The sequence below is a fragment of the Lolium perenne genome, chromosome 1, assembly GCF_019359855.2.
Source record: "Lolium perenne isolate Kyuss_39 chromosome 1, Kyuss_2.0, whole genome shotgun sequence".
Classification (NCBI taxonomy): domain Eukaryota; kingdom Viridiplantae; phylum Streptophyta; class Magnoliopsida; order Poales; family Poaceae; genus Lolium; species Lolium perenne.
This window is the reverse complement of record NC_067244.2, coordinates 109,222,490-109,234,456: the sequence shown is the minus strand read 5'-3', so window position 1 is coordinate 109,234,456 and position 11,967 is coordinate 109,222,490. Positions and strand designations below refer to the sequence as shown.

At 46.8% G+C, this 11,967-nt stretch overlaps 2 protein-coding genes across 5 annotated transcripts; one reads left to right on the top strand and one right to left on the bottom strand.

Annotated features, from left to right (window-relative positions):
• Nucleotides 1–2,072: 2,072 nt before the first annotated feature.
• On the top strand, nucleotides 2,073–2,702 carry LOC139832879 (uncharacterized). Its single transcript, XM_071822827.1, has 2 exons — nucleotides 2,073–2,276; nucleotides 2,328–2,702. The coding sequence occupies exons 1-2, from the start codon at nucleotides 2,073–2,075 to the stop codon at nucleotides 2,700–2,702; spliced, it is 579 nt and encodes a 192-aa protein (XP_071678928.1).
• Nucleotides 2,703–5,630: 2,928 nt separating this feature from the next.
• On the bottom strand, nucleotides 5,631–8,665 carry LOC127298961 (heat stress transcription factor A-2c). Of its 4 annotated transcripts, none has more exons than XM_051328842.2 (4): nucleotides 8,225–8,665; nucleotides 6,293–7,396; nucleotides 6,134–6,198; nucleotides 5,631–6,044 (listed from the first exon to the last, which is right to left on the bottom strand). In XM_051328842.2, the coding sequence occupies exons 1-2, from the start codon at nucleotides 8,513–8,515 to the stop codon at nucleotides 6,617–6,619; spliced, it is 1,071 nt and encodes a 356-aa protein (XP_051184802.1). In that variant the 5' UTR covers nucleotides 8,516–8,665; the 3' UTR covers nucleotides 5,631–6,044; nucleotides 6,134–6,198; nucleotides 6,293–6,616. The 4 variants fall into 4 exon arrangements, with proteins under 4 accessions (XP_051184802.1, XP_051184796.1, XP_051184810.1 ...); XM_051328836.2 differs by having other exon boundaries at nucleotides 6,540–7,396; XM_051328850.2 differs by having other exon boundaries at nucleotides 6,645–7,396.
• Nucleotides 8,666–11,967: the final 3,302 nt, after the last annotated feature.

Below are 11,967 nucleotides of genomic sequence, written 5' to 3'. Positions count from 1 at the left end.
TGCGAGCAATGCTTGCTGCTGGGCTGATTCAACCCAGTATGTCACCATTTGCATCCCCAGTGCTGCTGGTACAGAAGAAAGACGGGTTTTGGCGTTTCTGTGTGGACTACAGACGCTTGAATGAATTGACAGTGAAGAATGTTTTTCCCATGCCGGTCATCGATGAATTGCTCGACGAGCTGGCGGAGGCAGAGCTATTTTCTAAACTGGACCTTCGCGCGGGATACCATCAAATCCGCATGCGACCTGATGATGAAGCCAAGACAACATTTAAAACACATCAAGGCCACTATCAGTTTAAGGTTATGCCATTTGGGCTCTGCAATGCCCCAGCTACTTTTCAATGTGTGATGAATGAAGTGTTGAACCGTTGTTTGCGCAAATCAGTGCTGGTGTTTATGGATGACATACTTGTTAATAGCAAATCAATAGAAGATCACGTGACACACTTGCGGGAAGTCCTCACCTTATTGCAGCAGCAGCAGCTATATGTCAAACGCTCCAAATGCACGTTTGCTAGCTCCAAGTTGGAGTACCTTGGGCATATTATCTCAGCTGATGGTGTGGCCACTGATCCAACCAAGACACAAGCAATGGCTGACTGGCCATAGCCACAGACAGTGACTGAGCTCCGTGGATTTTTAGGGTTGACAGGCTATTATCGAAAGTTCGTCCGAAATTACGGTCTCATAGCAAAGCCACTTTCAAATCTGCTAAAGGAGAAGAGCTTCGAGTGGACTGCTCAATCCACAGAGGCATTTGAAGCTTTAAAGCAAGCAATGATGTCAACTCCAGTGCTCAGCCTCCCTGACTTCCAAAAATAGTTCATTGTCGAAACGGATGCGTGTGACTTGGGCATTGGAGTTGTCCTCATGCAGGACCAACATCCAATTGCATTTCTGAGTAAAGCCCTGGGAAAAGCACACCTTTCACTATCCATATATGAGAAGGAGTTCTTGGCCCTGCTAATGGCCGTGGATAGATGGCGTCCGTATCTGCAGCGAGCACCCTTCGTGATAAAGACAGACCACCATAGTCTCTGCCATTTGGATGAACAAAACCTCCAATCTCCATTGCAGAGGAAAGCGATGTCTCGTCTCATGGGTCTTCAATTCAAGATTGTTTACTGAAAGGGGTCAGAAAACCTGGCTGCAGATGCTCTTTCTCGCGTAGGACACTTGTTTACCATTGATGCCTGTTCCACCGTGCAACCGGCATGGCTTCAAGAAGTGTTCAACTCTTATGTCACAGATCCTAGTGCTCAACAACGCTTGGCTGAACTAGCCATCAGCAGCCCAGATGAACATGGGTACTCCCTGCATATGGGTTTGATTCGGCTCCATGGAAGAATCTGGCTTGGAGCCAACACAACACTGCAAACAAAACTAATTACTGCATTCCATTCTAGCGCTGTTGGCGGCCATTCTGGCGTCCAGGCAACATACCAGCGCCTGAGGAAGCTCTTCGCTTGGCACGGGCTCAAGGCACAAGTGACAGACTTTGTGCGTCAATGTGACACCTGCCAACATGCGAAGCACCTCAATTCTGCTCCAGCCGGGTTACTCATGCCTCTGCCTACACCAACGGGAGCATGGCGTGACATCTCTATGGACTTCGTCGAAGGTTTGCCCACTTCTGAAGGTAATAACTGCATTATGGTGGTGGTGGATTGATTCACAAAATATGCTCATTTTGTTCCACTACGGCACCCATTCACGGCCCAGACAGTTGCTCGCAGTTTTGTGGACTCTATCGTGAAGTTACATGGGATGCCAAGGTCCATAGTTTCTGATCGCGACAAGATATTCACAAGTACATTTTGGAAGCAGCTATTCAATAAACTGGGAACAAAGTTGCACTACACTACAACCTATCATCCACAGACGGACGGCCAAACGGAGCGAGTGAATCAATGCCTGGAAATGTTCTTGAGGTGCACAGTCCAAGACACTCCCCGTTTGTGGCGTAGTTGTCTCCCTCTTGCTGAGTTTTGGTACAACTCCACAGTACACTCCTCTCTGGGCTGCTCCCCACTCAAGGCGTTATATGGACATGAGCCAGACTTTGGAGCAATGCCAGATGCTCTACCAGATGAAACCTCTCCTGTGATGGATGTGCTGACGGCTAGAGCAGCCCAACTGACCATTCTGAAGCAAAATTTGGCCACAGCTCAGAATCGCATGAAGCAAAACACAGACAAGCATCGTACTAAGAAAGAATTTCAAGTAGGAGACAAGGTTCTTCTGAAGCTGCAGCCTTACACTCAAGCATCCGTGGTAAATCGGCCATTTCCTAAGTTGGCGTACAAATATTTTGGTCCTTTTCAGATTCTGGACAGAGTGGGCAAGGTTGCTTATCGGCTGGAACTGCCACCTGACAGCCAAGTGCATAATGTATTTCACATCTCTCAGCTCAAGGAGTACCATCCAGATTACACGCCGGTGTTTGCAACACTCCCAAGGTTTCCATCCTTAGACACCATGGACACTGAACCGGATGCTATACTGGAGAGGCGTCTCGTCAAGAAGGGCAACGCAGCCGTTCCGCAAGTGCTGATCAAGTGGCTTGGACTGCCTACAGAGCAGGCAACGTGGGAATATTGGGAAGTTCTCAAGGTTCTTTTTCCCTCAGTTCTTGCTTGGGGACAAGCAAGTTCTTCTCCGGGAGGCATTGTCACGCCTGGCACAATCGGCACGCCGTAGACATACGGAGGCATGATGCCAGCTAAGGGTAGGGTGGGACCCATGTGTGAGTTGGTGTGTGGGTTCGCTGACCTCAGGTTATAAGGGGCAGCAAGCCATCAGTGTAAGGCATCGCAAAACTTGGAAAGGAATACAATCTGAATCTCGCCGCTCTCTCCCTCTTTGCTTTTCTTCTTCTTCTTCTCCAAGTTAGATGGTCAGATCCTCACGTCGGCAATCATACCGGCAAGGGTGAAAGGGGTGTGACACACCTTCACGTACCCCATTCCTGGCATACTCCTGAAGCTGCTGGAGCTCAAGTTGGAGTATCATCCATTAGAGCCCGAGATACTGTAATAACCTGCAAATTGTACGTGTACACATTACTTTGTCAGCAACAATGAACACCAATATCTTGGGTGTACCAATTTCATCAAGTTCTGGCGGCTAACAATGCAAGTCGGCCCAGGCATAACTGAAAGTGGTAATGCTGCTATATTACCTCGCCAACGACTTCAGTTTGATGGGCTCAGTTTGATAAGCTCTCCTTGTGATAATGCTGTCACAGAGCTTCCTTTACTACTGCAGAAAATTGATCTACTGACCTTGCAGGCAATGAACAAAAGCTCCACATTGATCAGCAATGGGTTTAATGCATCTAGCCTGACGATTGACTTGTGACACTCCGGGGAAGCCAACCGACAGGTGTAGCCTGTGGTGACTCCTTTCTTGGGTATCTTAGTCCGACCTGATGGACCAAAGCTGTGGCATGCAGTCCTGAGCTCACCAATCCGTGGCTTGCTTGAGTAATTCTGGATGACAACTTGTAGAGTTTGGTTGCCAGGGAAGTGCAAGAACTCATCGATATCAATGAACCCCACCCACTCACAACTCTCACTGGCCCTGAGCGCACAATGCGCAAATCCAGCCTCCTGATATTTCATCCAAGGCCACAAGTGGCGTGTCACATTGTATGCAGATGGATCCATGGTATCGAGGACTTGTTCAATGTCATCATCGCTGTTGTTGTCCTTCCAGGCAATGAAAATTGATCTTCTGTACTCTAGGCAATGGACATATCTGATCATGCTCCAATGCACAATATTTTGTGTCCAGTGCCATGCCAAAGACATCATGTGAAAAATGATACTCCAGCATTAGATTTCAAATCATACTCCTATGATTTCAGATAAACCTAACTATAACAGGACTGAATACACAGTAAAACAATACTGTAGAACAATCAGGACTGAACATTTTTGTGCATTTCCTGAAACTTAGCATGACAATATTGTGCATTTTTTTGAGACATTCCTGAAACTTAGCATGACAATGCTGTCTGAAGAGATTAGATTCACCCAATGTGGTGCTTTGTTGAAATATTTTCAAAGTCTAGTAGAGATAAGGAACCAATTTATTCGAGAGTTTTCAGACTGAATCTTTTCAAACAGAAATGAACTGGAACAATAAAAAAAAGTGAGCTGAATCTTGGTATAGTGAATACACATAATTGGAGCCTGAAAGAGTCTCTATGTTGGCTCACAGAAAGGCGTAACTGTATTCTGAAACCAATCTTATACTGAAGACTGGGCATCAAAATGAATGCCAAAAGAAAAGCCGGCTTTAAAATGATTGAACAGACTGCTGAAGACTCAAAGACTGAATCTCACCGAGCTCTAACTGCCACCACTACTACTCAACCTCTCTTTCTATTCTCACTCTCAGTCCCTGATCATTGTATGGTTCCAAAGGCCACAGGCTTTCCCTTTTATACACACAAACCAGCTAGCAGACCATCATCTCCTTTCCTTCCTCTCCATCCATCCATCCATCAACCTTTCTATCCTCTATGGAGAAAAAGGCAGGAGGAGTAAGATCCCTTTCACAGGCAATAATCTCACGGGGAATAATCAGAACTTAAGAACAAAGAATGGGTGAAATGTTAAATCTTGACTATAGCATCTTTGGGAACATAGAAATCACACACAAAAATAAACCATTACTGGATTTCCTTGTTAAGGACAAACTAAACTTCAAAGTCACCTTTCAAATTGAATTGCAAGGTTTTTACCAAACAAAGCTAATGATTCATTACTGGTCATGGTACTCCTTATTTGGTCACCAGATGACTACAGAGCACAGCTAATATTCCATTACTGGTCATGGTGCTGTATTAAACCTTCGTCAGCAGCCGATTCCATTAAAAAACACAGCGCTGCAAATCCGGCTGCCGGAGTGGGGGAAAATCAAAGCTTGAACTCGACGATGAAGAGGATGATGCGCGAGGTGAAGAGGGAGACGGCGAGGACACGCGCGAGGTGGAGTGATGCGACAGAGCGGCGCGGTATAAAAAAGGCGGCGGCTTGGGTCAGGAGGACGCGCGCGAGGTGGAGGGCTTGCGGCGGCCGGCGTCGTCAGAACTCAAGGAGACGGAGTGAGCAAGGATAGAGGAAGGACCGATGACTTGGTCAAAAAACTGTTAGGGTTTTTTTCGCAAAATATGCCGTCCGACATGTAAAACGTGACGGAGGGAGTATGTTTAATCGTACTATGCTCCATAGTGATGTACAAATAGGTTGGTAACCTCACTAGTTCGAAAAGAGGTTATCAAATCCCCATTCTGCACATAACCAAATACCATGTTTAGTTTCTTTCAAATCCAAAATAACCTACCAATTGGTGGGCTAAGTTGCACGAGAGAGAAAAAAAAAACATGCAATCAACTAATCATGCCCCAGCGCAGCAAGAGACAGTCGACATTTTTCCTTTTTTTTTTTTTTTTTTGAGGAGTACATTTGTCCCTTTTAGTTGGATGGATTTACACTCCAACATCACTAGCCATCCACTATCCTTAGTCATCCCACAGTTGCAATTATTACCCAGAGAGCAACTTGCGACAACTGCAGAAAACCATGAAACACAATGTACAACTTCCATCAAGCTGAATCATTACGAGAAAGGAAGAATCATAAATTTGAAATTTGCAGATGGCTCGGGAATGGCAAAAACGCCAGTCTTCGCAGTGGCAGATATATACAAGTTAAAAAATCATGAAACTAATCAAGTACCTTGCAAAGTTCATCAAAATTGGCAAGCAAAATGACACTTTGGTCTGAATTACGTACGATAAGGCTGCGGGATACACCACCCAAGAAAACTGGCTAAACCCACAGCCAGAGACTAGACTTTCACAAGAGAACTTGACTGAAATAGTGAGTATACACAGTAAAACCTTTCTCGAACTGCTCCTGAATACCAGTTGATGACAAATGAAAGTCTGCGTTGATCATCTTCTTCAGCGTAGTGAGTATAAGCGTAAAACCATTACGCTATACAACATGGTGGGTCTCCATGAAGGGACACCTACATCCAAGAAATCAAGCATTGTTATACACTAGAACGTTTTTTGACTGTCGTGACTTGAGTAAGTGATCAACCATGTGAGTACTTACGGCAGTTGGTCGTCAGCCTCTACCCTCTGCCCAGAGGTGTCATGTTGTTCACCAATCAACTAAATCTGGTTAAGGAATAGACAGGATAGACTGAGTAAGTAGCAACAGAGGAAAGGCCATAAACAAGACATCGAGAAAGAAAATTGGCATGATAGTTACCAACCACATTCGCGAAGATATAACTACTACTCTAACCCTTACTCCTGCAGATTTAGTCAACACGATAAATTGTCACTACTCCCTCCAGTCCTTTTTAATTGCCTCAAATTTAGTACAAAGTTGTACTAAATCCGAGTCAATTAAAAGAGACCGGAGGGAGTACATTATTACTTATTACTAGAACTATTACCATGTTATCCATTACACTTATTAGCTACATATCTGCGTCATTGAATACGAAATGTACCAGATTGTTCAAGATGATCGGCAATAGTACTGAAGAAGCAATGTTTGTTGGTTAAGTAAACCATTGTCAACAAAACTCTACTGTGGGCTAGTAGAACTCAGATACCCCAATTGCTGAGCCAGCTCATCGATATCCTCAGGTCTCCTTCCCTCCAACTCTGACAGCCCAGAATCGTCTCCAAAATCATTAGAAAACAGCTCTGCCCAAAATTCATTGTTTAGCTCCACCTGCCCATTAGCTTGGTCCATCTTTTCCTCATCTCTTTTACCCTTCCCAAGCTCCTGAATATTCTGAGCAAAATTCTCCAGCCTAGGCATTCCAGGTTGACTGAGCTCACCAAGGACACCCGAATCAAACAACAGCTCTGAATCATGCTGCTCACTCTGGCTTGTTACTCCAAGACCACAAAATGGAACATTGTCTATGGGCCTCCTTCTTTTCTTCGAGATGGCATCCTCAAGCTCCTTCTTCTTATCTTGTTGTTGAACTAAATGTTGGAAGAACCTCGGGTTACGCATTGCTCTTGCCAAGAACCCCATCATGTGGGCCTGTTTCTGTTCAGCAGCTCTTAGCCTCTCTTCCATGGCTTGCACGTGATCCTTAGTGGCCTGCTGCTCATGCCTTAGCTTAACTACCTCTGTGATCAAGATGTTCTTGTCACGTTTCAGCCTGTCAATCTCTTCCTCAAATCCAAACTCACCAACCTCCAGGCAAGACGTGATAGCCTGCTGCTGCTGTGATGGAGGCACATTGGACGGCGGCTTCCTCCTCTTGATCATCTTCAGGAGATGCCTTTGACCCCTCAGGAAACCTTCATTTGCAAATTCCCACCTGTCAGGGTCAACCTTTCTGAAACCCTGCAGATTGCAAGAGGTAAGTAATGACCACTGTTAGGCCATGGACAGAACTTACAACAGTCACAAGGCTATGCTGTAACTTTTAGATTATAGCCTGATCATCAGTATACTATATCATTTGAAGGTGATGAGTAGAGTCTTGTAGAACAAAACAATCTGGTTCCTGTACTTCTTCCAGTATTCTTGTCCATCTAGCTACAATAAGAAGTTTAAGGAATTATGTCAGGATGATTCAATTGTCCAGGAGAATACATCTCCGTGCCTCACGGCCGTCAGATGAAGCTCACCGTAGGAGCCATTGATTCAAGAATAAGCACAATCAAAAAAGATCCCCCACATACATAATCAGTACAACGCCAAAAGTTTTAGAACTAGAATTTGGATTAAACTGCAATGAAGCCATACACCTACGATTAGCTTATTCTACACTTGGTTAAATTATTATCTACAATTATGCAAAGGCTGCCGTCCCAGCACAAACAAGCCTTGGAGCATGGCAGCAAGATTAACTAGGACTCTAGGAGCCATGACAAGAGAGAGAATTAAAGATTAATTAGCGTTGCCGGTTGCTCCCATCAAGAAGAAATGTTTAATTGCACATGACACAAGCCGGAATAATAACCATAACTTATCACCAAAGTAATCACCGAAACTAGACAGCAGCCATGGCTGGAGAAAATTGGCAATATTAATTAGTAACAAAATGTGTTTTCGACGCGTGCTCATCACCCACCACAGATTATTACGAAACAAAGGAGAAAACTAATTAGCCAAATCCATAAGAAGAAGAAGAAACCACTGGTTGATGACTAGGGAGAGTGTGCTCACATAGGTGTTGAGCTGCCTGACGAAGCTGGAGAAGTTGCTGTGCTTGAAGAGTCGCGGGAGCAGCACCTCGGCGAAGAGGTGCGGATCCCACACCACGAAGCTGTTTCCTGCGCGGCTCCACGACAGCACCTGATCCGTGGACGGGTCCTCCACGAGGTCGTAGGTCTTGGTGAGGAACGGCGGCGGGCCCGCCTCGTGCAGCCCCTCCATCGGCCGCGGCGCTCCGTCCTGCGGCTGCGGCTGCTGCTCCAGGAGCTCCTCCTTCACAATGCCCCCCGCCACCGGGTCCATGACACGACACCCACCTAGCTCTCCAACCAAGAAGCCAACGAATCAAACCAAGGGTTGGACCGAGGGACTGGAATCGGAGGAGCAGGAAGACCAACTCTGCTTCGGCAAAAGGAGGGATGGAATCTTCCGTGAGAGCAGCGGGAGATTTTTTTGCGGTAGAAGAAGAATGGGTGGGTGATTTCGCGGTAAGTCGGGCGCTCGCGGAGAGTGGCGGCCGGAGTGCTAAATACCCATCCGTACTGTGCGCATCCAGACACGTCGGGAAGGCTGTGGAAGGTTCTAGATCACGCGTCGGTAGCGTGGCCTCGGAAGCTTCTGGAGAGCGGGTCGGATCTGCACAAGTGGCTGGGCTGTTTCTCGGCCAAGAGGCCCAATCGCCGGTTGACAACGCATTGGAACCTGGCCCAACTGCTGCTCTTTTTTAATGCGATTTTGGGTCGGAATGAGATTCCTCGAGGAGCGAGCTAGATTTTTTAGTGCACACTTGGCACGCTCGCATCACCAGCCACTCAGCCACCGTGTCTTGTAGTACTACTCGTTTCATGTGTAAACAAATGACACTTGGAAACTGGTGTGGCTCCTCGAGGAATCTTTAACTGGTATCGTCAATCAGTTGGAGGCCTTTTATGTAATCTGGTATGTAGTACTACATGGCCGAAGGGCGGTCCTTCTCCAGAAGATATTCCTCCACAAGGAGGATTTACTCCGCCTCGCCGTCGACAGTTCCGGCCGTCTACGCCCCAAGTGACTTGTGCCCCGGTGGCGTAGAAGGCACTCGATGGCGAAGCCTGTTCGCCAGCAATGACCAGGGACCTGATCGCGTTGGTCCTGTATGCAAAATTGGAGGGCTGGTCTGTTATTTTCTATTCTTCCGAGGCCCTTTATGTAATCTGGTTTGTAACCGTGTTGAATTAATGCAGCTCTCGGTCCTTCCGGACCTTCCTTGTTCAAAAAAAAGCCAGTCGGATACCACTACACGAGGACCAACCTTGCCAAATGACATCTCAGCCTAATTAAATATTGCTTACTCGTCCTAAGTGATTCACATAAATGGATCGGCCGGATGATTCAAATGAAGCGTGATTTATCGTTCCATCAAATTTGGAAGCCGATGTATCTGCACAGATAACGCTGGTGTCCTCCCATGTCCGCTCGCGTGGACCGAGGGCCCGCATGGCAGCGGCCCAACGACCTTCTTCCTCTAGCAATCAATGAGAGTAGACTACAAATCCTGATTTGGCCATGCCGCTTGACTTTTGGGATAGCCGCCTGCCTTCATCAATGCCAGTGTTTCGGCCTCCGCGCCAGCATCCAATGCCTTGGCCTCTTTAAGTAGGCTAATGGCAGCCATTTTCTTGCGCATCCTCATCTTCTTCCATTCCCCCATCACCATCGCGAGCATCTCGGTGGCCATGGTTGGAGGCATAGGTTCAAGGGGAGGGCGTCTAGGACGGCCACTAGGCTTGGGCGTGGTTGAGGAAGGCGTGGTGGGAGAGGCCTGAGTCAGCTGCCAGCCCGCCACTGTCTCCGCCACCATCGTTGCCCGAGCCCATCGACATCGACCTCTCCTATTTCGATTTCGGCGTCGCCATCCACGTGGACATGGACTGGGATAGGCTTCGCATCGATCGTCGATTGGGTAAGAGCCCCACGGCATCGTACTGCATGTGGCCGGCGGCACGGCCAGCCTGTGGTTCATGGAGGTGATGTTGGACGACCAAGATCATATGTACCTCCACAAGAGTTGGTGGCAGTTCGCCCATGCTCACACCGTTGAAGTCCTCGTCTTCAAGTACAACGGCTACGACATACTCACCGTCAAGGTCTTCGATGAAATTATGTGCCTCCGCTAGTACCACACCGACGAGGATGACCAGGTGAGGGCAAGACGAAGAAGATGAAGTCTTATTCCATTGTTTTATTATTTTCTACTAGTTTATTGTGGTGACCCTGCATACCACTGCATGTTGTAGTATGCCAGTCGTTGATATAACATTCACGAAGTACCATTCCGCAAATATTACATCCCTCAGAGTAGTACAACAGAACATAGCAGGTCCATAACTCATTCATTTATTATTACAAATATCATACACATATCGTCTCGGAGCTCCTCTTGGGTCCTAAGAGGAATACTCCTGGGTTTGAGGCGAACCCAACTTAGCTTACAATATAAGAGTCTCATTAAGTTATACATTTATTTTCTCGAGCAGCTAAATACTAAGAGTTCGGGCTGCTCGGTTACTACTACTATTGGATGTTTCTAGGCTTGATCTCCTCCGGAAGCCTCCCCGGTTCCGTAGACGATGAGGTAGTCTACGCCCTCGATACCTCCAGAGAGATCTAGTTCTTCATAGCCGACGATCTCGGCTCCTTCATTGTTGTCGTAGTCCTCCTCCGCATTTATCTGCATAATCTAAGCTAGGGATTTAAGAGTGGTATGAGTACGAGCGTACTCAACAAGTTCATTATAGATAAGAGGTCTTTAATGCTCTAGCTACGATATTAGACCAGAAAGTCTAATACCAATGCAAGTTTTGATAAACATTTCTTCAAGAGATTGCTTTTATTCCAAAGAGCTATGTCCGTCAAATTCCTTCACCGGTTTACTAGAACTTCATGGAGCTCCTTTCCGGTCGTCAGCTCCTTATCCCGGAACAGGAGTGACAGTCACGCTTCTTTACACTGCAGAGGTGTGTTGCTTTACCCATAAGAGATCTTAACCTTGGTGCCAACCGGGCAGCTTTCCCGTCCACACTTCCTTCGGTGTGAGGCCCGGTATAAGGTCTAGCCAATCATGTTCCTCCGCTACCTCGAACACCCACCCTTTGTTGCATGCCCCGACCCTGGGTCCACGCCGGTCCCATTATTCCCATATATTTCAGGGTGGACCCCGACCACGACGACAGTCTGGGATCGAACCAAACTCCTTTGCCGGTAGCTGCAACCCATCATAGACCGCAATACCGTGGGGACTTAGGACTCCCCAGCCTCACCATCTTCCTCCTTCGGGCGACAAGTGTACTACGGACAATGCCGTGGGGACTTAGGACTCCCCAGCCTCCCAAGCTTGACCCCTTGGTTTACAAGTGTACTACGGTAGATCGCATCCGTTGATGAACGAGAGGTTGAATGACTTTTGACGACTCCGTCCCACTCCGGATCTTATGGTTAACACGGATGTTACGGCACAAGAATCATCAAGACATTTGTTGTTTAATCCTAGATGGATATAAACCCTTGCAATGGAACCTCCACCATATCAACACAATCCATGGTTCCATTGCCCACCACATAGTCATATTCATAGTTATGAAAGTAGTGGTTTTGATTTTTATGCGATAGTGATAACCATAATACTTTGCAAGTAATTTGATAGAAATACTCAAATGACATGAGCAAGTGATGAACTTGCCTGAACACTGCAAAGTTTTGCAGTTGGAAGGTGTGGA